The sequence below is a fragment of the Elgaria multicarinata genome, chromosome 9, assembly GCF_023053635.1.
Source record: "Elgaria multicarinata webbii isolate HBS135686 ecotype San Diego chromosome 9, rElgMul1.1.pri, whole genome shotgun sequence".
Classification (NCBI taxonomy): domain Eukaryota; kingdom Metazoa; phylum Chordata; class Lepidosauria; order Squamata; family Anguidae; genus Elgaria; species Elgaria multicarinata.
This window is the reverse complement of record NC_086179.1, coordinates 36,644,676-36,668,668: the sequence shown is the minus strand read 5'-3', so window position 1 is coordinate 36,668,668 and position 23,993 is coordinate 36,644,676. Positions and strand designations below refer to the sequence as shown.

General features: G+C 43.4%; 1 protein-coding gene across 1 annotated transcript; it reads right to left on the bottom strand.

Annotated features, from left to right (window-relative positions):
• Positions 1–3,872: 3,872 nt before the first annotated feature.
• GRAP2 (GRB2 related adaptor protein 2) lies at positions 3,873–22,917 on the bottom strand. Its single transcript, XM_063134637.1, has 7 exons — positions 22,837–22,917; positions 17,587–17,678; positions 13,012–13,131; positions 9,985–10,156; positions 6,208–6,330; positions 4,725–4,838; positions 3,873–4,113 (listed from the first exon to the last, which is right to left on the bottom strand). Exons 1-7 carry the CDS (start codon positions 22,912–22,914, stop codon positions 3,934–3,936), a joined length of 879 nt encoding a protein of 292 aa, XP_062990707.1. The 5' UTR covers positions 22,915–22,917; the 3' UTR covers positions 3,873–3,933.
• Between the last annotated feature and the right edge of the window lie 1,076 nt (positions 22,918–23,993).

Here is a 23,993-nt window from a genome sequence, read left to right as displayed (position 1 = left end):
TTTAGAATGTCAATATCTCTACAAACTTATCTCTGTCAGAGTTTCTCATGGGTGTAGCTCTCTCACTCCCTGTAGTGGCCTTGCAGCTGTAAAAGGTTTCCCTGAGAACCTGGGTATGGTGGAAAGGTGGGGGCCACTGCTTGAAAGTGTCACTCAGATTGTAGCATCATCTTAGTGGGTAGAGCAGTCCCTCCCTGTTGGCACATGGGCATGTTTTACAGGTCAAAGGTTCCCTGGCGGAGAATTCCCCTGGAGCTAACATTACGTGCAGGGGAGTTCTTGTGCCTGAGATAGTACCCTTCCCTGTGATCATACCTACCGGGTCAGCTCAGCTTTCAGCGGGCTGGGTTTGATTGGTGCGTGATATTTCTCTGCCAGACTCAGGTGGCAGGGAGTTGTCAGTGCTACAGCAGAAAGCACGGGGCTCCTGTGCCTGAGATTTTACCCTACCCGTGATCTTGTTTAGGCTTTCACCATGTTCCCTGAGTTACCCATGTGTGGCTGTGTTTGGACTAGCTCCCTTGGGATGGTTTGTTAAGCCTTTCAAGAATTCCCTTTGTGATTGCCTGAAGCACAGAGCCTAAAGCTTTCTGACCATCATTCAACTTTAAGTGTGTTTTTGGAGTGTGTAACCATTTAGCCTGTTACCGTGGGATTTCCTCAATAAAAAGAAGTCTCGCTGATGTGTCTCATGTCAGTTTGCCAGCGCATGTGAATGCCAGTGGGAACAGGCGTGCACATGACAAAATACTTATTCAACAATCTTTAATTAATCTAAGATACAGTGATTGTTTCTAGCTTAGATGCAGCGCTGGCTTCAGGTTTTTGAGGCCCCTTGGGCAAGACATTCTCAATGGGCCCCCACCCTCAGCCAGTCTACTTTTGTCTGTCTAAACATGTATAGGTTTGCACCCTTAAGGAGGAAAGCATGAAATAGTGCTACCACTTAAAAGGCAGTGTGCAGCTAAGAACCCTCTCTCTGGAAGCACCCTTTGCAATTAAATGCATGCACAGAAATTCAGTCCTTCTGTCACATATTATTTGTTTCACATTTGCTGTTGAAGGATAAGCTGTATATATGCAAACTTTGTGGCTGAGTGCTGAAAATAACCAGATTTTACTTCTATTCATTTGGATTAATAATGGGTATGAGCCAGGTTTTTTTTTAATGTGCAGTTGAACACAAAATGTGCAATTGGGGAAAAAATGTGCAGTTGGAAAAAGTAGTGAAAAAAAAGACGTGTTATGTGCTTATTAAGAACTTGTGGTATGTAACACAAATTATATAAGGATGCTGGTGAAAGAACCCTTGATGGTGTGACTAATGTTGGGTCCTGTGAAAGTGCTGCCTGAATAGGAGTGGGGGCAGAGTTGGCACTTGGGTCTATTGCATGGTCTGGTCCCTCTGTCTGAGTCTCCATTGCTGGTTAGCATCTGCTTCAGGTTGGGAGGTTGTCTGTAGGCCAGGATAGGTCTGCCTCCCAAGGCTTGTGAGAGAGAAGTATCCGTGCTGATGATGGGTTGGAGTTCACTGATGATCCATTGCAGTGGTTTCAATTGTGGCTGTAGGTGACAACCAGTGGTGTACTTCTCTTGGTCTGTCATCTTTCCTGGGTATCTGCATGGCCCTGTCAATCTGTCTTTACGTTTAAGGTGCTACTAATGTTGGTGATAATTATTATTATTATTTATTTATATAGCACCATCAATGTACATGGTGCTGTACAGAGTAAAACAGTAAATCGCAAGACCCTGCCGCATAGGCTTACATTCTAATAAAATCATAGTAAAGCAATAAGGAGGGGAAGAGAATGCAAACAGGCACTGGGTAGGGTAAACAGGCACAGGGTAGGGTAAAACTAACAGTATAGAGTCCAAACAACATCAGGTTTTAAAAGCTTTAGGAAAAAGAAAAGTTTTTAGCTGAGCTTTAAAAGCTGCGATTGAACTTGTGGATCTCAGTCTGTCCAGTCGTGAAAGAGAAATAATGTGTTTGGCTTGGGTGGGGTGTGTATATGACTGACAGGTCGTTTGTTCAGTTGGGAAATTTGCTTAACACCCCCACCCCCGGTTGTATGAGCATTTGTTGAGGGCAGTGGCATGCTTTTGCTAGTTGATATTTAATTCCAATGGAATAAAAACATATCACTTAATTGCTGAATTATTGTACAATATGATTTTATTCACACAATTGGATGAAAGTCAACTAAGATGCACAATTACTCCAGATTCTCACTTTTAGGTTTTTGGTTTTTTAAAACTTTTCTATTGTATTTATGATTATCCCAGCTACCACTTAGTTCATGTTTCCCTCTTTGTTTCCATTGTGCTAAATATCTATCTTTATTCAAAAGAATAAAAACGCAAGATATTTTTGAAATGAACATTACTTTATACATTCTCAGGATTACAGAGTAGCCCCTTCCAGGGCACCTCTAACAGATAAAAATAACATAGGACTAGTGAGCACATAACGTTGGTAGTAAGCACAACAAAAAGTCTTAGCTATGGATGCTAACATGTAGTTGGATTATCATCACCTAACAGGCAAAAGCTAAAGACTACAGGAATCTGGATAACTGAAATGCTTCCAGGCCTCATATTCACTACGTGGTACGTACAGTGTTTTTAAAGGATCACCTCATTTCTTCAGCCACTTTCCATTGTGGCATGTATTAGCAGCCTAAGAGATCACACACTGTATCTATCATGAATAAGTAAATGCACAAACCGAGAGCCCTTGCCAGCACAAACATTTGATGTATATGCAATGCCTGGAGGCCCCCAACTTATTGGTGTCATATCAGCTTGGTCTTACTTGGAAGGAGACTGTGGGCATACCTACACCACAGACTAAAACTGGTTTGATAATCATTCCCTCCCCAGGAAAACCCTGAAAACTCCAGAATTTTCAGCACTATTACCACACTACAAATTGCAGACTCTTAGGGGGAAGCCATTACCATTAAACTGGTATTAAATTGATGTATCTTTCCAGTATGGGTTTATGTGCCTTCTATGTTTATATGGATCCACATGCTGACTGAGAGGGGCTGGTATGCAATAAACCCAAGAGCCACAATCCAAACTCCTCCGTAGGTGTGGGGCTACTGCTACTGACAGTTGTAGACATCTTTGAGGAGCCTCTTTTTCGTTCCATAACCGGTAAGCACTAACGAGGCCTAAGCCCAATACAAATTAAAGTCAAAATGAAACAGCAAGAGCAAATCACATGTTCAGTTCAAGATATAAAATAGCAATGATCTCAGGTAATTATTATTTGTTGAATGAAATAAACAAGCACATGCACCTTCGCAATAGTATCTGGAAGAGCAGTCAAAATACAGAATGATATTTCTTACCAGGAAAATCTATAATTTTACAGTGATCAAGGAAACAGGGCGTGTAAAGACTTACCAAAAACAAAACAAAATGGGGGTTGGGCTGCAATTTTCCCCAGCCGGGTGAGTTTCACCTCTTTCTGAGTTTAGAAAGCAAGTGAGAGGTATACTGATCAGTAAGCTGATTCAATCATTTTCCTGACTTCTCCTCCTGTGTTTCAGGAGAGCTATTTGCTACCCCCTTTAAAAAGTAAAATTAAAGAGCTGTATGTACATTTATAAAATTAAACATACCTTCATTCACTTTTTAAAATAAAAAGCACTCAATCAATTTTGAAATCACTGAAAAGTTGCTCCAAGGAGGGTTTCATGCGATCAGTGATTCAAATCATAGCTGTGCACAGCCCACGTAGGCTGTGAAGAAAGCAAAACTGGTTTCCTCTGAGTTTTATCTGGGAAAGAAGATCAAAACCTGAACAGTTAATATTATGACCGCAAAAAACTATGTAGGTCACCCAGACATGTAAAGATTTCTTCTGCGACTGTTAAGACAGAGCAACCTCATTGAAACACAGTCACCAACGATGTGAATTCACCAGGTCATAGGCCCTACATAGTTGGCGGGAAAGAGACCAAGTTGTCCATGTAAACAACCTTTCCACCACAAGGCATCAGAGTTGTCCAGGACTTCTATGACATCTCCAGCGCAGAACCCAAGCTCATCACACTCCATTGCCTCGAAGTCGTACAAGGCACGGACCCATCGTGATCGCTAATAACAAGAAAAGAAAAAGGAAGATGTCAGCTACTGCTGCAAATCTTACAGATGTCACCCAACATTAAATGCTCTCACGAAACCACTAATGTCCCATCCAGGAAATCTTAGTTGCACAATAAATGTGGAGAGGTTGTTCCTCGTTTGTTAAATCCTCCTTCAAGGAAGTGTATCTGTTGCGTGGATATTCCCAGCAAGCCTAATATTTTGTCCTTGGGAAAATAAGATGCTTAACTCGGATACCACATCTGTTTCCTGACACCTTTGTATTCCCTTTCCTTTTGTGTCTCACTCTTCTTCCCTAATTTGTGCTGACTCAGAAATTAGGCAAGGTATAAATTATTTCAAATGACTTCCGTTACAGTTATATCTTAAACACAAAATTTTAAAAAAGATAAACGTTTGGGACAACCCTACACTTTCTCTGCCATGAATCTAAATGCTAAATTGCATAAAAGTTTTGCAGAATGTCAATTTTGTTTTCAAATGACATTTGCAGAAGGACATATTTGGTCTGGCTCTTTGAATGGAAACTTGCCTTACATGCCCCATTGACCTAGTGTCCGCCTCTCAAAAAAAAAAAAAAAAAAAAAGCAGGGCTGTAGTACCTGTGGCTGCTGTGCTGGATCAGTGTGCCTCCGGAACATGGATGGCGCACTTGCTTCGTGGGCTTTCTGGCCCTTGGGCACATCTTGGATATCCAGACTCCTGCCACGCCTGTCCTGGGAAGTGAAAAGAATAATACAGCCATGCATTTGTAGAAATTTCATTCTCCTCTCCTGCTCTGTCATATTAAATTCATCTTCTCTCATTTCTTCTCTCTCAAATGTGATTTCTTTGATGCCTGTACTATTAAGGATGGGGGAAGCATTCAAAAGTGTGGCAGAATCTGTTACTACTTGCCATGTATTGGTCACTCCAGAGCATTGCTTTTGTCCTATAGGTTTGTTGTTCACATCTGTCTGCTGGAAGACATGCTATATAATAGCTTCTGTTCTCCGTAAAATAACTACCGCCCTCCAGATCTCCTAACATTCTTGTTTGTAGCTCTGGAAGTATTTTCCAATTTCCTTTTACAAAACATAACATTTCAAACTGCCCTTGAGGGTTTCTTCCCTGCATTTTAGCCAGCACAAAAGGTCAATGTGACTCAATACAGATAGGTATGTCAATTGTTCTTTGCTAGAGATGTTAAGAGTGAGTCAAGCTCAGCTTGGCTTTAAAGCAGGAAGGTGTGTGTGTTTTGTTCAATTTTCTGCTTGATGTCAGACATATGACTCATAAACAGTTAGCACTCTTTTGCTTTTAATGGGATCTAGCCTCCATGCCTTTCTTTATAGAGGCCGCTACAGTGTACACACAGTGTAGTTTAGGGGATTTTTATACCATTATAAGAACAACCTTTTCCTTGGATTATGAAACACCTCCACTTTGCAGCCTATCCAACTATAGGTGGGATCCTGCACCTTTTCTACCAGATGACCTCTCCCACGATTCTCAGTTGTGGTCTTATTTAAATATGCAACCTTACTGTGCATATCGCTTAGAAAAGCGGAATGAGGGTCTGGAAAAAAACACCTCATTGAACCATTTTATTTTAATTTCGCTTTGAGTGGTAGAGCACTGTGCTGAATTGATTTTCAGGTTTGGCATATCGATTTGGGCCATTGCTTGGCATGACTCACACAAACACAAAGGCAGAGGTAGGGTGAGGTAGCTACGAACCCGGATGGCAGTGCAGCCCTTAAATAAACACAGCCTCGCACAGGTGTGTTGGCCTCTTTCAGTGCGAGGGCCGAATTCACTCCCGAGGGCTCTGTCTTCCCCAGGTGAGCAGGGCCAAAGACAAAAGGGATGGACCCAAAATATAAAAATACCAGCATATTATAATTTACGGCCTTTGCTGCCAGTAACTAAGCCATTTCAACCTTTAAGAACTGGAGGAAGGGGGGGGGAGAGGAACACACAAAAGCCAGGAAACTACCAAATGATTGGTGATTGGGAGAAAGGGGGTGTGGTTATCTGGGGTCAGATGTTCCCCATTCTAGCGCACGTTGGCCCTCAAGCCCAATTCTTCCCCTGTTGTGTTACCTGTTTGTGCTGCCAAGGAGTACATTGACCCACATCTTTCTTATGCCCTGATGCTCCTGCTTCTTTTGCAGGTGGGTGAATTCCTTCCTGTTCCCTTTTGGCCTGGTTCAAAGCACACACTTCCTGGAAAGAAAGAGAAGTCCCTTCTGTTAGGTTTTGTACTTTCTTCTAGGTATCTTTTCCCACAGATGCCTTACCTGTTTTTAAGGAGCTTAAAAGATTCAGACCTTGACCTGGTTTGTATGTAACAACAACCCATTGGTTTAAAAATCAGTGGGTTGTCAGGAACAAGTGGGAAAGATGGGGTGTGCTGCCTGCAGTGCAACCACCTCTTCCACTTTTACGGTACAACCACATAGGTTGTGGAACGTGAAGTAGGAACACGGCCCGCTAACCCCTAAACAACCTGGCGGTCTGGGTTCACACGTCACAAAGGAGTTGATCGTGGGCTGTGCATTATTAAAGTGGAAGAGGCAGGCACAGTGCAGGCAGTGCTCCCGCTCTCTCCCACACCTGAACATCAACCCATCATTTTTTAAACTGATGGGTTGTCATTATATATGAACAGGACCCTTGTCTCTCTCATAAGGTTTCCAAGTGGGGCAGCCATGTTAGTCAGTGTTGCAGCAGAAGCAACAACAACTCTTGGATATGTAACCTGGCGCCTGCGGGTGCTGCTGCTCATCCTCGTTGTGGTTTAAATAATCCACGACGAGCTGTGGTGTGTCATCTGAACCCCGTCTGTATGTCACATTTTTAGGAGGCTGGAGCTGCTGCAATGGGAAGGAGAGGGCAGGAAAGTCCAAGAACTGCCAGCTGCTCAGGCATAAATCTGGATCCAACCCAGTATTTCATAATATGGATCCAACCCAGAATTTCACTTATGTCTTAAGTCTGTTTGTATATTTGTAAAATGATAAATATAATAAACATTTTTTGTTAAAAAAAAAGAACTGTCAGATTGGTGTATTAAACATGTGATTGCGAGACTCATGTCCCTCAACATACTGAGCCACGACCCATGGGGTTGCATTAATTTTTAAAATTATGGATCTTGACCACAAACCCCTGAAGCCAGCAATCCTGAGCATTTTAGCTCTTTGGTAAAGTCAAGCACTTTTCTTACTGTTTAATCATGAACAGAGCATTGTACATGTCTAATCCTAATTGCTGGTTCTTTGATTTCCATTTAATTTCAAAATTAAATTTCAGGCTTAATTTGACTTAGCAACTGCATCTGCAAATTTTCCTACAGTTCCTGTAATCCTAGCACGTATGGACAGCATTGGAGCTGGAGAGAATGGTTATATCTAGTCTTAGATATAACTTGATGCCGCTAACATCCTCACTTCCTGGTTGTTTTCACACTTCAAGTTTAAATCACCTTTGAACCCCGCTTGCACGGTTTATGTGAACACATGATGATCATTGCTAATGCAGGAGAGAAAGCAGAAAGAGAGACTTTTGTAATGCAAACGAGCAATTCAAAGCCAGGGAAGCTTTATCTTTACAATACAAAGTCAGAGCAAAAATGGTTTTAGCCTCATAGTTAAAATACTCTTATTGGCCATATCTAGGCTTAAACAGTCTGTTTTAAAGATACTTCATCCCTTGTCATGCTTCCTCCTAACTTAACGATCTGTCCTCTTTTGCTAATGCTAATATTTTATCCCACTATTAATCTTTCCATACAAATGTACTGCTCTACATCCTAGGACAATGTTATGAAAAATAATTAACTAGTGGACAGAAAGTCAACCAGATGGACCTCTGTCAGATGCAGAAATGAATCATTCCTTCTCTTTGGACTCAACAAAGTGCTCCTCCCTGAACAGTGTGGGTTATAAAACACCATTGCTATTGTGAGCACGTACTATCTTCTGTCTTGCCTCTGCATTCACATCCTGGTAATTTAATATCAGAGTCCGCTTCCTAGTTAAGCAGGGCTTTGGTTACTGTAGTTACCGTGCATTCTCCCTCTCAACACTGTTGTGTACGTAATGGTTTGCAACCTCTGATCTGCGGTTTCCTCATTCTTCTGGCATAGGCTGAAACAAGCTGCCAGTAGCCTAGGAACTCTCCACTTCTCAAAGACGTTTTGCAATCTCTCTCCCCCCCACCCCCAATCTCTTTTCTTTGCATTTCATTCATTCCAAGAACTTTTGCCAGTTTGTTGTCACTATGCTTAAAACCATGCCTTGGTTTCAAACCTCAGTGTCCCCTTCACATTCTGTGCAGATTGCTTTGTGAATAAAGACAGACAAACAATAGACTCCACCGTGAAATAAAACTTTCAGCTCTAACAAAAAGCATACTCTGTGTCCTTTCAATAAAACAACACAAATGCTTCTCTCCCAGTCCATCATAGCTCCAAACTTCTATTCTATTGTTCTGCTCTATTGTTATTCTGTTGTTGAATTACAGTGTTCTGTATCATTGTTCTTGCATTCTTTTCTGTGGAATAGATCAGCGTTTTAACACTTGCCTTGCTTTTCTCTTGCTGTAAGTAGTACCCACATAACACAGTTTCCTGAAGCTATGCACTCTGCTGTTCTCATTCCAGTCAGATTGGATCCAACCTAGTTCTGCCAAGGATTCCTGTATGCCAGTGATGGGAAACCTCTGGCCTGTATGCCAAGTACAGCCTGCTTGAGGGTAAATAAGTAAAATGAACAACTGGGTGATCCAGTTACAGATCTCCCATGCCGTATCTGCTTGGACCCTTAAACATATTCCTATCGCTCAGCCTCATCCCCTTCTGCCAAGGTAGAGGAACAGTGATCTACTTTACAGGGTTGTTGTAAGAATTGCTAAGGTAAAATATGCAAAGCCCTGCAAAACTCTAAAGCACTATAAGAGCTATGTTTTATGACTCTCTATGCACCCCATCTGAAAGCAGCAGATTACTCCAGGCTAAGATGCATTAGTACAATAACTGAGTCTCTTGAGGCTTTGAAAATGCTGACAAGCACATCTGAGGAAGGGAAGAAAGCATGAGAGGCTGGTTGCTCTGATGCTAGTAGGCCAGTGAATCTGCTCTGGGTTTCAGTCAGAACCAGCCAGAACTTCAAAGGAGCTATCCAAATAGGTGAGTCCCATGTTGTAGGTAAGTGGTCTTCAACTGGTCCAGACTCGTCTTGGACTCGCAACCTCCAGCATGGGACCCACTTTCACAATTGCCCAACATGGTGGCAACAATTCTGCCACAACCCATCTGGACTGATCTCCTAGTCCACTTTTGGGTTGCGACCCACTGCTGTAGGTTGTATTTAAAAGTGAGTCATGGATCTAGAAGTCTACTGGGTTAGGGGATATCAAACGGATTAGCCTTTCGGGGTTGGTTGCTCCCGTGCATACATGAACCTCAGGAGTAGCATATCAGATTGGTGGGACGAACCATGTTACGCGCATCATATAATGGAAACAGCCCAGGAATAAAAATGTATAGGCTGGCCAATCTTATGGGAAAAGTCACTTCATTGAGATTTCTGATGCCATGTTTCCATACCAACACTCGTAAGGGTACATCCAGATGGACAGTTCCTAGCAATCAAAACACACTATTCCGTCTTTTCCTCTTTAACGGTTTTCTTGTGGGAAGAAAAAAGAAGCCTTGGGAAAACACAGGAGGGTTACAATGGAAGATGTCATCATCTCCTGTCAATTCCGTGAATGAGGCAGGGTGATTTCATGATGCAAAACCTCGTTTGGAAGCACTTTCAGTGTGGGAGCATTTTCTCCCTGGCTGCTTTAAAAACTGAGCTCCCTAAGGTTTACCTGTTGTTCTTTCTTGGTGTCCTCCCGCAGGAGGATCTGCATATGTTTGGAGATGGACACAGCCTTGTAGAACTCCACAAGTTTATTTAGTGACTGGAACTTCTCAGTCCATAAAAAGTAGTTCCCCTTTGTGTCTTTCATCACTTTAAAGTGCTGGACATCCTCTTCATGCCTGAGTACCAAGAGGATAAAACAGAACGTTTGGCAATAGTTTTGGATTTCTGCTCATCTAATTTTTTACATGGCTCCATCTTGCTTTGCATCCTGCATTAACAAGATTCATAGAGGGACACCTTTTACACCTTTTACAAGCGTTATTTTGATTTCTTGTGAAAATACCCTCGGTGTGGACTGGTAGAAACCAACATGGGCTGGAGTACAGAAGCAATGCTCAAAAGCCCCAAAGTAGCTGTGGCATTTGTTGTATAATTTAGCATTTCACAGCTGTTCAAAAAACCAAACCAAACAAAAAATCCAGCCAGTGAGGGCCCCCTCAGTTCCATTGGGGCTATGGTGTGTCTGGGGGAGGGGAAAGAGGGGCCTTCACAGTCTCTCCCATCAGAATGGCCTCTCCACTGTTATTTGCAATAGGAAGAAAACTTTCATCGTCGTCGTCGTCATCATCATCATCATCCATTGATTTCTATACTGTCCTATAGCTGGTGCTCTCTGGGTGATTTACAACAATTCTTAAAAATGTTTGCATTTGTGTTGCACCCTGCCTCGATCCAGAGGGAGACGCAGGTAACAAATAAATATATTATTATTATTATTATTATTATTATTTTTCAAAATAATAAAAATAGTCTAAAATAGTTAACATAGGAAAATTAAGCAATGTAAATAGCTAAAAACAATTCAAATAAACAATGTATCTATGTGAGTGGTTGGTTAATTGCCCCTTTGGCTAAATTAAGAAGAATTCACAGAAACACTATAAGCTATTTTGAACTACAAAGACTCACTGGAGAAGGCAGAATTTGGCAGTAACCTCTTTGGTGCCTTGTTATTCTAACAAGCCAATGGAATATAATATGAGCCAATCTAAACCAATGGCCAAGATAAAGTCCACACACTCAAGCATTGGCTCTCTAAAAATAGTCTGTAGGACACCTGTATTGATAGATAAAGCTGGAGGATGAGCTGCAGCCCTTTTACATGATCATGATTCATAAAAGGTCAGAGAGGAACCTGTTTACAAGGTTTCTGTGTTGCCAAACACAGGAAGGAAATCCCCAGCTCTTCAAACCTGCATCCTCATCACCGATTTAGATATAATCTAATCTTCCCTTTCTTTCACCCAAATAGATCATACACAAGAATAAGAATAAGAAAGACTTCTGCCCAGGAGCGCAACTGCCAGTTAGACTAGACAACACTGGACTTAGATGTGTTTGGGGCTGGGCCATCCATCTGCCACCCAGATGGCTACAATGGGTTCCTAGAGATTTAGTGGGATAGTGCTCTGGGCTCCCTCCCTGTTTTCAGCTGCTGACAGTGCCTGCTATGAGAACAGCCAGCAGCAACCAGGGTGACCAGGTGACAGTGGGTGGAACAATTGAATTGCCCCTCTCCGTTGTTTGAATTGCTGCCAGTATTGTCTTATGCTTGGGTTCAGACAGTCCATCTGCCTCCACTCAGCAATCCAGAAGGCAACTGCAGGCTCTTACCCAAATCACTCCCTCTCTCATTTAAATTGCTGTCAATTCCTCAAGTGTTGCTGTCAGGCATTGCCAAAAGGCCCATGGAAAGACCAAGGGCATGGAGGGACTGCTTGTGCGTGTATTTTTGTGAATCGCCCGGAGAGCTTCGGCTATTGGGCGGTATAAAAATGTAATAAATAAATAAATTAGATATTTTGGGGACCTTTAATTTGTTTTTTACCTTGTGGATGTATTGAAGGAATATGGTGCAGCTGACCTGTTGGAGGAATATGGGCCTGATGTGCTTGGATCTAGCAGGGTTATGGAAAAAGGGAGATACGGCATCGGAGGACAGTAAAGAAGTGAAGGCAAGGCAGCACAGGACAAGGTGTGAGAGTCCCACAAGACTTCAGCCGACCTCATCCCAGATGTCTCACAAGACTTGAGAGTTCCGGGAGATGCAGGAAAGCGAGTGAGAGAGCAGTCAGCTGCTTCTTGGCCTCGTCGGTGACCAGCATGGCCACCCAGCTGGCTGGCCATGCAGGCGACAAGACAGAACTCGAAGTAGCAGGACCAAGGAGAGTGCAGCTGTCTGCCTAAGAAAGCAGTCCAGATGGGCAGAAGGTGTGTGACTGAGCGGCTGCTTCTTGGTCCCACCAGCTGTGTGCAGGTGGCTGGCGGGGCCAAGAAGCAGTGAATGTGCCTGTGGGTGCAGCTGGTGCCACTCTTCCTAAATTTTGCCACCTCATGCACCTGCATCAGGCTGCTTCACGGCTGCAGTACTAACTTAGGATAACTCTTTGTACATCTAATGAAGTGGATGAAAGTCTAATGAAGTGGATGAAGTCCATGAAAGCTTACATCATAATAAATGTGCTAGTTTTTAAGATGCCAAAAGACTCTTTGCTGCTTTTGCTTAACACAGAAGCTAACACCTGGAAAGAGCTACTGAGAAGGTTTTAAAACTACTCTATTGTCTGTTGCTCAAGCTGCTTTAATCTAGTATACGTTTTAAGATTGTGTTTTGTTTCTGTTTTTAGAAATTTTCAGCTGCAAATGTAGGGATGCTTACTGAAGAGTAAGTGTCATTGAACAAAATGAGACATACTTCTAAGTTAGTAATACATAGGATTGGCTGAGACATGCTGGGGTTTTTAATCCAATAATCTGAAGAGCACCAGGTTGGAGAAGGCTACTATAAGCCACCCTCCTGAGACCTCCTTGGAAGCAGGGGGCAGGAATCGTATTTAGAAATACATAGATCTCTCTCACACACAGAGACAAAAAGCACCACTGTTTTAAGTTGTCTGCCACAGAGCGGTCCTTCCCACCTAACATCAATCTTTCTTAAATGATAAGAAGGAAGACTATAAACCACAGGTACCTGACAGAGATGGAGAAGTCTCCTGAGGAGTTCTGACTAGCTCGGACGATGAAAGAGCCGACTCCTTTGTCCCTGAGCATATTCTCAGCCTTGTGACGGGATACTCCTTCGTGGAACCAGCTGCCAAGTGCACACAGAGATGAATTGATAATGGAAAAGAAATTGGAGAGGAGATTTCACTGTAAGCCAGGTAAAGATAAAGGATACAATGGGAAGAAATGCCACATGGCTCATTCTGAAAGAGCACAACCCAATCATTTGCTAAAGAAATAATGGATTAAAAACAACAGCAACACCCCATACATCCCTCCAGCCTAGTTCCAGTGTCCAAGATGAACAACATCAAGCCAGCCCCTATCAAAATTCAGAGTGTCGCTGCAGCTCAGAGTGGAAAATGGAAACATGCCATTCCTTCCGACTGTTAAATGCAATGCCTGTGTGTGTGTACATATATATGAGATTGTTATAAGAAACATTTTGTTACCGGGGTTGGGTGGGGAGGGGGACACACACACCAATAAATGACACAGTTCAAGAGGCTCAAAAGATGATCATATATCACTCTAATGTGATATATAGGCACAAACACTTCTAAGAGGAAAAGCAATACATAAAATACAGGCCTATATAAGGTCTCCACTCCTCAGCTGCCAGCAGATGGACCTGTATTATACAAATAGGTCTTTTTTGTTCTAGCCAGCAGGGGGCAGTGGTGCAACACATACACACCAGGGACAATTCCCCCAGCGCCTAGAAGCATCCAGGTTAATAATATGCAAATAATTATTTAGAAACCTCCGTTGCCAGATATCTTGCCTATTGAAGTCAAGCCACCAGGCAGGAGTTCTCTGCTATAGCGCAGCATTCTCAGAAAAGAGGCTTAAAAAAAGCTCCAGTATTGTTTGGTTGTTTATATATTCTGTACAGAAGGATTGTAAATATTTTTTTTTAAATTCATCATTAGATTTATATCTCACCTTTCCTCCATGGAGCATTAGACAGTGTCTTGGTTCTCCCCATCCCCATCATTTTCTCCTTCATCCCCATCATTTTCTCCTAACAACAACTCTGGGAGGTGGATTAGGCTGAGAGACAGTGAGTGGCCCAGGATCAACCAGTGGGCTTCATGCTGGGTGGAGATTTGAACTCAGGTCTCCTCAGTCCTAGTCTGACACAGTCTAACCACTACAATCAGTGTGTTTGTACAACTAGGACTGGAGGCAAGTGCTGAAGGCATTTCAGTGTTAACAACCTCTCTAACTAACTGATGGGTTTGGGTAATGATGCTAACTGATTAGAGGTGATTTGATCGGGTTGGTAAGCAGGGACACTTAGGGGCTGACAAAAAGGAAAGGGGGTCAGAATGCAGCAGCTGAGGCTTCTTCACTGGCCAGTTCAACAGCAGGTCTGTACGGCTTCAGTAATAAAAAGTATGTTGGATTATACTGTTTGTGGAGGCTGTTTGCTTGGAAAAGAGGATTATAAAATTATTCCTTTTCTTCTGCTATTTCCACAGAATCAGTTTGTGTAGCACCAATCCTAGAACTCTCTGTTTCCAAACTTCTAACAAGTGCCTTCTATTCCATCTCATCAATGAGTGCAAGAGATTGCTAAAAACAAACAAACAAACAAACACTACATGCACAATGAACGCGCTTGAGCAGGTAAGGGAAAACCCTAGTTTACTTTAGAGCAGCAAAAGCAGCATCCTGTTCTTGACAAGCGAGCAGAGATCTCTCCCTCTGCCTCATGGGTGGCGAATGAATATCCTTTATATAATGGAATAGCAGCATAGGACTGAGTTGCAAATTGCTGGTCCCACCTACTGAATCTCTTGCATGGACTCTTACACTGAGAGCGTCATCAGATGGGTGGATTTTCACATTTCCTTACCGTCGCCTCCTGCTGCCACCCCACAATAGTGATGGTCTCTTTACATGGGGAGAGAAAAAGGAAGCAGCAACGACCACATGGCCCATTCAGGGGCCATTTATATCGCACCGCTTTTTCTGCACACAGCAGGAAATGGCGGCACATTCCGGGTTTTTTTATTTTTGTTTTTTTAAAAGACAGATTAAAAGGGGTGTATTTCGTGACAGAAAAAAGAGTGGAAAGAGCACTAGGCGCATGGGAGGCGGACGTCGTCATCTAAAGGACGCGCGCACATCCTTAAGTGGGCAGTAGCGAACGTGTGATAAAACATCGTCTGAGTATAAAATCTAGGCCCTTAAAGCCTTTTGTGTAGCATAGTACTGCCAATCAGAGGTTAAGAGGAAAGGCAGGCCTCAGTTTAGGATCACAGGGCTGACATGAGGGAAAGAGCAATGCCCTCAACAGGGACCAGTTGCTCAAAGCACTGAGCCATAGCAAAGAGCAGTACCTCATACGTTCTGACTGTGGCAGAAATCCTCTGCAGAACCCAGGGCATTTTAAGGGTACATGTTGCAGCACCCTTGCTGAAGCTAAGCAGGTCTTGGTCTGGTCAAGGCTTGGATGGGAGACTACTTAGTATTTCCATCCACGTCGCCTTCCATCCCATGATAGAATAAATAAAACTGCTGTTGTGTCCAACACCTCCCACATCAACACAGAATTTCCTGTAACATCTCAGTGAGAAGAGTCATGGGAAATATCTTCTTGAGCCTCATGTCCTTCTATTGTGCCAGTCAGGGAAGGACAATTTAGAAGTAGACAGACAGATGGGGGGCAGGCAGCATTGGGCATAACGTTTGCTTGAGCTGCCATTAGATACTGTTCTCTGTGAAGTGTGGGTGCTCTTCTTGAGTGTGTATAATGACATGTTTGAAGAAGCTTGTACCAATGGGATGAAATAGAGGCAGCAGGGCCAGTTGAAGGGAGTCGATCAGCCCAGGAAAGCACACCACAGGAGGTTTCAGACAACCCTCCCCATATGTATTCAAAGAACGTGTGAGGGGGATAGTTCTCCTGCACACCACCGATGTACCTGGTGCCACCCTGCCATTTGCACGTTTGATGTGTGAGAAAGGGCCCTACATGTGCACCAAAGTGCATGCTTAGAGCTTCTTCATGCAAGGTAGAAGGATCCTAATAAGCCCTTACATGGACGAGCTTGTGTGTGTACACCAGTATGCCAGTAAGGGACCTTCTCACGTGTCCCAAATGCGTGGAAGATGTGGGAGTGGCTGACACGCATGGCAGTGGTGGAGTGGCATGACTCCTGGGCATGGCCCTGCTTGCTCCAACGTCAATGCATGAGGTGGGCTCAGTCTGGTAGTGGAGCCAGGGTTGGTAGGGACAAAGTGCTGAGGCTTTTTGATTAGCAGGGATGCTGATGCCATCCCCTTAGACTTCCTTGTTCCCGCTAGCTTAGCTGCAATGCTCAAAGTAGCCGGGTGGAAAATGAATTTCCCCAGCAACAATATATTGCTCCCTGTCATAATGCAAAGAATTTGGGGAAAGGCCTGATCTTGAATGGGCAATGAAGACTCATTAACTTTACAAAAGACCTGATCCTGGTGGAAATAAAAACGGCTAGAACTGGTTTATTGCTATGGATCAATACAGCTACTTGCATTTTTGAGCTCTGTTTGGGGTGTGTGGCGTAGGGAACTGTCATCACTACACCAGTGGCGGTGCTCTTATGAATACCCCTTACGTGCTCTAAAGACTGTGGGCCCCTGCATCCTCTGTAGCTTTACAAGAAACCCTGGCGTGTGCCACTTCCTCCGTGCCCCTTAAAATATGAACTGCCCAGACAGCGTTTGCTATTGGGTGGTATAGAAATGTGATAAATAAATAAATAAATAAATAAATAAATAAAATATGTCTGCCTAAGCGTCCACTTGGATCGCTGGGACACCTGGGCTGGCCCTAACAGGCAGGCAGTGGATGGCTGACATTTGTATAACATGCTTTGAGAGCAGCATAATCTCCCCATTAGTTTTTTTTAGAGCATCATCACACAGGGGAAAATCACATTTCCTTACCATTGGTTCTCCACCTCCACGTTTGTTCCTTGTTACTTCCTCTTTCAAAAGAGGAAGTAAACAACGCGCACGTGGCCCATTCATGGGGCCAGTTTGATCACACTGCTTCTCCTGCACACAACAGGAGATAGCGGCAAGTTTCGTCTCAAAAAATAAGTCGGACTTACTGGGGTGTTTTTTGGTCACGCAAAGAAGGCCAGAAGGGACGGGAGGTGTGCGGAACGCAGACAACGTCGTGAGAGGGACCCACAACAATCCATGAGTGGCCAGCAACGAGCGTGCAATAAAACGCTCGCCCTTAGGCCATGCTCCTGTTGAATGAGATCTATATGGAAGATATTGGTATCTCTGTGAGCCACAGTTAGGAAAACACCATTCAACTGAAAACAGAGTTGTGTATTCTTCTGGACAGGACTGAGAGAGGAAGGGTAGGTATGAACATTACAAGACACGTGTGAAAAATGTGGGCAAAGCTGTGTTCAAAATATTTCCTTTCCCATACCCCCCTTTCTTCTTTTCAGCACTTTCTACTAAATAATTTCTCAAATATGCACAATCCAAGTAAAACACTTTGGAAAACTGACCTAAAAGTACTGGTTTTACTTACCTGGGAACATGAAGATCTATGTAATTCTTTGGGACATATCCTTCGTAACTCTTCAGCTCCGCCTTGTACCAGTCTTCCTGAGAGCTTAAGATCTGTACACCACAAGGAGAACCAGGATTGGATTTAAATGGCAGACAGCCCTTATGCTTAGCTTAGGTTTTGAAGGTCCCACACCTCACTGAGTCACAGACCATGCTCCCCATTGTTAACCATTGTTAGCAGGAGTTTAAATCAAGTTTCAGCCATTTTCTGGAAAGAACTCCATTCTCTCATCTCACAGGAGTGATGGAAGAACACAGCTTGACTATTGGGGCAAGAGCCTCCTTCAAGTGTTATGCATGTGAAAACAGGCTCCACACCATCAAGGGAAAGGTCCATCCATGTCTAAGGCTTCAGTTTCTGCTGTCCCCATGACCTACATCCATGCATTAGCAAGGGAAAAGTCTACTCATATGGAGGTCAACATGCATAGGCTTCCCTGAGAGCTGGAACTCTGACTACAGCATTTCAGCTCCTAGGGAAGATCTACATGCCCAACCTTCTCCCTGCACCCCCCTCCAGGCATCCATGTGTAATATGTGGACAGTGTTGGAAAGTCTGGTGTGACTTACAGCAGAGTTGCTTTATACAGATAAAGCATGGCAACACAACATTTGGTACTGGAGGCAATAAACTCAGGCTAGAGCCAGTATAAAAGAAGTTCAAATCAACTTACTTTATTAGTGCTTGTATACACATCATCAGAGCAGGCTATCTAACATGTTTAACTACAAGCACCCCCTAAAACTGGGTGTATGAGTGTAAGTAAGTGAAGGCAAGAAATATGGTTCTTTCCTTCCTTCCGGAAGAGAGCCACATGGAACTTGTTGCAGAGACAGCGGAAGAAAGAAGAGGAAGGAGAGGAAGCAGGAAAAAAGGAACTGATCAAACTACAGAACACTTCTTATCACTCCCTAGCGTCTGGAAGCATGCAGAGTTTTTCCTATTATCCAACAGAGAGTTGGGTTGGGGCCACCGTATGACCCCTGATTGTGGGCTAAAGTCTTCATAATGTAAAGAAATGGCTCTAGTCAACAGAAACAAAGTTCCAAAAGAAAAGATACAGAGATAGCAGCTGAGGACATGGTCCTCCTAACATCTTAGCTGGAGCCTATCCAAATTAAGAGACAGGCTGTAAAAACTTTCTTGACCAGTGACTGGTAAATTGCTAAGAATCAGTTCAAGGGGTGGACTGTCCTGAAAGTGACAAGTACAGGACAAGGATGGGAACCTCTAGTCACATATGGCTGCTAGGCATCCCCATTCGTTCCACTAGGCCTTTCTGCAACCCTTCCCCACTCTTAAGAACAAAGAAGAGCTATGCTGCATCAGACCAAAGGTCCATCTAGTCCAGCATTCTGTTCACACAGTGACCAACTAGCAGCCCACGGGAAACCCACAAGCAGGTCCGGAGTGCAACAGCAGCCTCTTGCTTATGTTCCCCAGCAACTGGTGTACGTCCTACTGATGCACAACCGTTGTGTAGGCATACTGCCTCTGCTATTGGAAGTAGCCATCAAGACGACTAGCCATGGCTAGACTTTTCCTCCCGGATTTGTCCAATACCGTTTTAAAACCATCCAAATTGGTGGCCATCACTATGTCTTGTAAAAGGGAAGAGTTGTGGAACTCTTCTTGGCCTCTTCCCTCTGCAGCCCATTTCCCCCACTTCTCTAGATTTGCTGTTACCCTAGATTTGCTGAGCTGTGCAAGGAGAGGGGAAACAAGGAGGAGGCGATCTCTCCCCACACCATGGTTTGGCTGATCCAGAGAAACAGCTGAGGAGAGGCGACATGGGACGGTGAGGGGGTGAGCTGTTGGTAATGTAGGGAACTGCTGCTTCTTGCCTCCCCCAGTTCTTTGTGTGCTGAGATAGGCACAAGAAGGAGGAGGAAGAAGGAGAGAAGGGGAGAGTGAGAGAAGGGGAGATGGAACAAGAGGGGGAAGGTTTTTTGTTGGGGGGGAGGGAAGGAGAAAGGGAGAGTGTTGCTGGAGACCACCCACTCTAAGTTTTGGCCCTACGCACCACTGGCATGGATCCTGTGGAGACTTATGCAGCCTCTTGGTTGAAAAGGGTTCCCCACCCTTGGGAGCTGTCTCAATGCTAGGAAAGCCCCAGGGTGGGTGCATGGTGGCACAGCATCGATTATATGCCGCCGCTGCAATCTCGCACCCACCTCAGGGGTTTCCACTGAAGCTGCGGAGAAAAAAAGCCAGGGACTTACCCTGACTTTTTTCTCTGGAGCAAGGCAAGAACGTGCAAGACAGCGTCAAGAGTTGGAGCGGAGGCATGGCTGGGCGGTGCCTGCGGAAGGCGACCTACGATTGGTTGCTTTCCACCAGGAAGAGGGCTGGGGTGGCTCCAGTCCCTAGATGGCCACCCAGAAACCCAGTGCTCCCTCTTCGGCGTCAGGATTACCCGACGCCACCCCAGGGGAGATAAAGTGCGAGGTTTTCAAGGGACACAGCACCAACTCGGCACTGTGAAGATACCTGCCTGGTTTAAGGTGTTAGGTTAGTAGAATTTGTATTAATGTTTCATCTGATGCTTTAACAAGACATTCCACAAACTCCTTCAGGAGCCACCCACCCACATACACACATGCACATCCATGGTCAACATGGTAGACTTTTCAAAGACCGATCAGCTGCATTAGACTTAAATGAGCGGCAGTGAATGCTGTCTCCCTAAATTAGATTTGTAGCTATGTCTGGTAGTGCACTACTTTAGTCCTGTTTGATAACCTTAGTCAGAAGGACGTCACCACATTCTGGCTGTTGGGATACTTAAAGTAAGAGAAGTGCCGAGAGTAGCGTAGGCCTGTCTTTTACACACAACCACTATGTAAAGACGCCATCTTGGGTAGCATCCTCTATAACATGGCTTAGCCAAATAGTTAACCCAGACCTGTCCTGTAGCAAATGAGTGAGACTTCAAAGGAAGACAATGCAATCAAAAAGAAAAAGGAAACAAGAGGAAATTAAATAATTTGGAATAACTGTAGACTAGATTGAGATTGTGGAGTTGCTGGTATCAAGAGCTGTTGTAAAAACGCAGCCAAGTGGGAAGCTAAGGGTACATTCAGATTAACTAAATCTATGAGGGAAATAGGCAGGTATTAGAGGAAGTGCTTGTTAGTTTTGTCCAAATTCCTGCAGACTTGTTCAGATGGTGGAGGGATCTGGAGCATGCATTTCTAATGTGTCTGTGATGAAGGAGCTGTGCTCTGAAGATCTTACAGAGAGCTCAAAGCGTTCTGTGTGAGACTTTTAATAGGTTGCTTTGTTTTTAGCAGTCTGCGCTAGAGAAATACAAATCCTCCAATTTAACTAAAGAGGTGACGGAAACCTAAGCAGTCCTGATGTGTAAAACCATGTGCATGTGTGCACACACCAGGGCATTTGTGAATAATTGAGTATGGTCTGTTATTCCTGCTTTAAAGAAATGCAGCGAGGGCCTAGGCATGTCTACATGGAAGAAAGTCCCACCAATTTCAGTAGCACTTTTCCTCAAGTAAGTATGCATAAGATTACTTATCCTGCATATACCTGCTTACATGAACTTGAGATATTAGTTATGCAATCAGATATAACTTGGGAGTCAAGCCTCTTGAAGACCGAAGGGAATGCTTAGTCCCCCATCTTTTTTGTTACATCCTTGAAGACTTATAGGAGCCATCTTTGGGTCCTATAGGAACTCCTTATATCTGGGGCATAAAAAGTTGTTTTAAAATTTGTATAGTAAGTTTTTTTTAAAAAAAATCCGCATATAATTCTCTCCCCAGTGATGAAGACCATTTATGGTTGAAACGCGTTTGGGATTTATGTTTGATGTTTGTTGTATGTGGACCATTCTGTTTAAATTTTAAGTGTACATATTTATTTTAAGATTAAAAATATTTTCTATGAACAACATGATTTTATTTTAACAGGCATAGTTATACCAAAATTTGATATATTGTTTTTACCAGTTTCTTTAAACCTATTTTGCTTTCAGGTTTGTTTTTGGTTTAAGATAACACTCTCTATTAGACTTCTGCTCCTACTCAAGTCAACACCAATGGGTCCATCATAGCCATTTCCACCGCCCATGGATTGCCAAAGCACATTCAGCTCAAGTCAATGAAGAAAAATGCACTTAAGTCCATTGATTTCAATGCTCAGGTCTGCGTTCAATTGTGGTCATTGTGTTTTGGTTTTACCTCTTCAGGTTTAGTGAGCATCAATGGCTTTCCTAATCTGGTAGAATTTTAAGTTACTTACACTGGTGTAAATGACTTAAATGTATAAGGCAACAGAGAATCATTCTTGCTACATCTACCTTCACCATAGAAATGCTCCTCTTATTTTTCTCATCACAGAATAGCCACAAATTAATCTTTCTTTCAACCTTGGCAATGTCATGTCAAACCAAACTGTCAAAAGATTTATACAGCTACATACTGGCTAGATTAGCTATACCAGTGGCTAATTTTATGCTAAAACTTAATACAACTAGTTTTCTTCCTCTGGAACAATACATACTCAAATTGTGACAATTCTAAAAGCAGTTGTTGTTTAGTGCTTGAATTGTTGGAACTAGGTTTCCAGAGAAATATACTTGTTCCAGCATATAGAGAACTCGTTTCGGATAATTTCTTTTAGAGAAGGAGGTTAGTGTGGGGAGGTAGGTTTCCTCTTGTCAACAGGCTTCACCCTTCCTGCCTCTTTAATCTCTATATCAACGCTGTGCTTCATATTGCCTTTCAAAAACAGCTCAGTACTGTCCAACTTTGTGGGTACATATTGTGTGAGAAATATATTTCACATTTATGATGATACTACTCTTTCTGGATGTTGAGAGCATTGGGAAGCAAGACTTTTTCCTTTATTGCTCACTTTCTCTTGGAAATTGTCCCCAAATAGTCTCACAATTGCCTTGTAAATACCTCTTCCAGAGTTTGCAGGTGCTTACTACCCTTGTAGCTACTACTTGAACTCTTAGACAAATACTTTGTTCTTCTTACTTATCTTTGAAATACAAATTAAAGAATAGCATAAGGAGGAGGGGACGTTCCTTTGCAACCTAGCAAATCATTGAGTCTCGGGCTTTTAGCTGCCATTTTAAGAAGCAATTCTAGTTTACTACTTCCTGGAATGCATCGTTAATACAAGCACATAAACACAGTGTTTAGCAGAAAATACCTTGGTGAATCTTTGGCTGGCACTTACCTTCAGAATGTCTCCAGCCCGGAAACTCAGTTCATCCTCTCCTGATGCATTAAAGTCAAATTTTGCAGTGGCTTCCATACTATCTCCTGTGACAGGGAAAACGAAAGGATAGGATAGTGTTTATACCTGTTTTTGAGGAAAGTTATTGCTCAGGGGATCTTTGGTTGAACTTGTATTGCAATTATTTTATGGTTCCAGCTACTTGGACAGGCTGATCTAATGGTGCCACTACATTGGTGACTACTATGGCAGAACTAACACCATTGTAATGTAGTCATAATCTTAAACTCAACCAGTATCAGAGTGTACAGTACAACAGCCTAAGAAACGGAAGCTAAACATAGCAACACTGACAAACTCTCATGACTTCCCTGAAAGCTCTGCTATCACCAAACCAATCACTGTTTTGACTGACATCACCCATGCACAGAAGACACTAAATCAACATGCAGCAATGGCCAAACATCTCCATCATGTCATCTAATATGCACCATCAGGCATTCAGAAAGAGAGACCACTTGCCTCTTGCACATGGGGCTATGGATAGTTTGGTAGGAAGAAACCACTGGCTTCTCAAGAGAAGGGGTTGTGCCTTGCTGTAGGAACAATGCCTTCATGCAATTTCCATAATGGGACAAAATGCAGTTTCCAAATGGTCTTCACAGGCAGTGTCAAGATGGGGCCCAGGCTCCCTGGTTTGGTTTTAGCTTCTAAGTCAGACTCAGAGGCAGAGTGAGAAGAAGCTCAGTCAAGACAGAGAGTGGGGGAAGAAATTCTCCAAGACTCTCTGGGAGTCAGGGAGGAATCTTCTCAGGAGCTTATTGAACAGGAGACCCAGGTTCAGAGATTGTCTTCCCACTCCCACCTTGGGAACTCAGCCTTTGTCAGAGGGGGAGGTAGCACAGGAATTGACAACTCCCAGGTAGGAGGCAGTCCGCCAAATCAGCTGCTCGTCCGAAGTTGGGTCCTGAAGGAGCAGTCCAGTAAAAGTCTGTCAGGCATGGTGGCAAATCGTCCATTTATTTGATAGGCAATTGCCCTGCTTTGTCTGGCTAATTAGGCTTAGAGGACAACTCCTAGCGTTCACAGACACTACAGGTGTAGACTGTTATCTCACATTTCGGTGGGAGCAGGTTCATGAACATGGCATTACAATG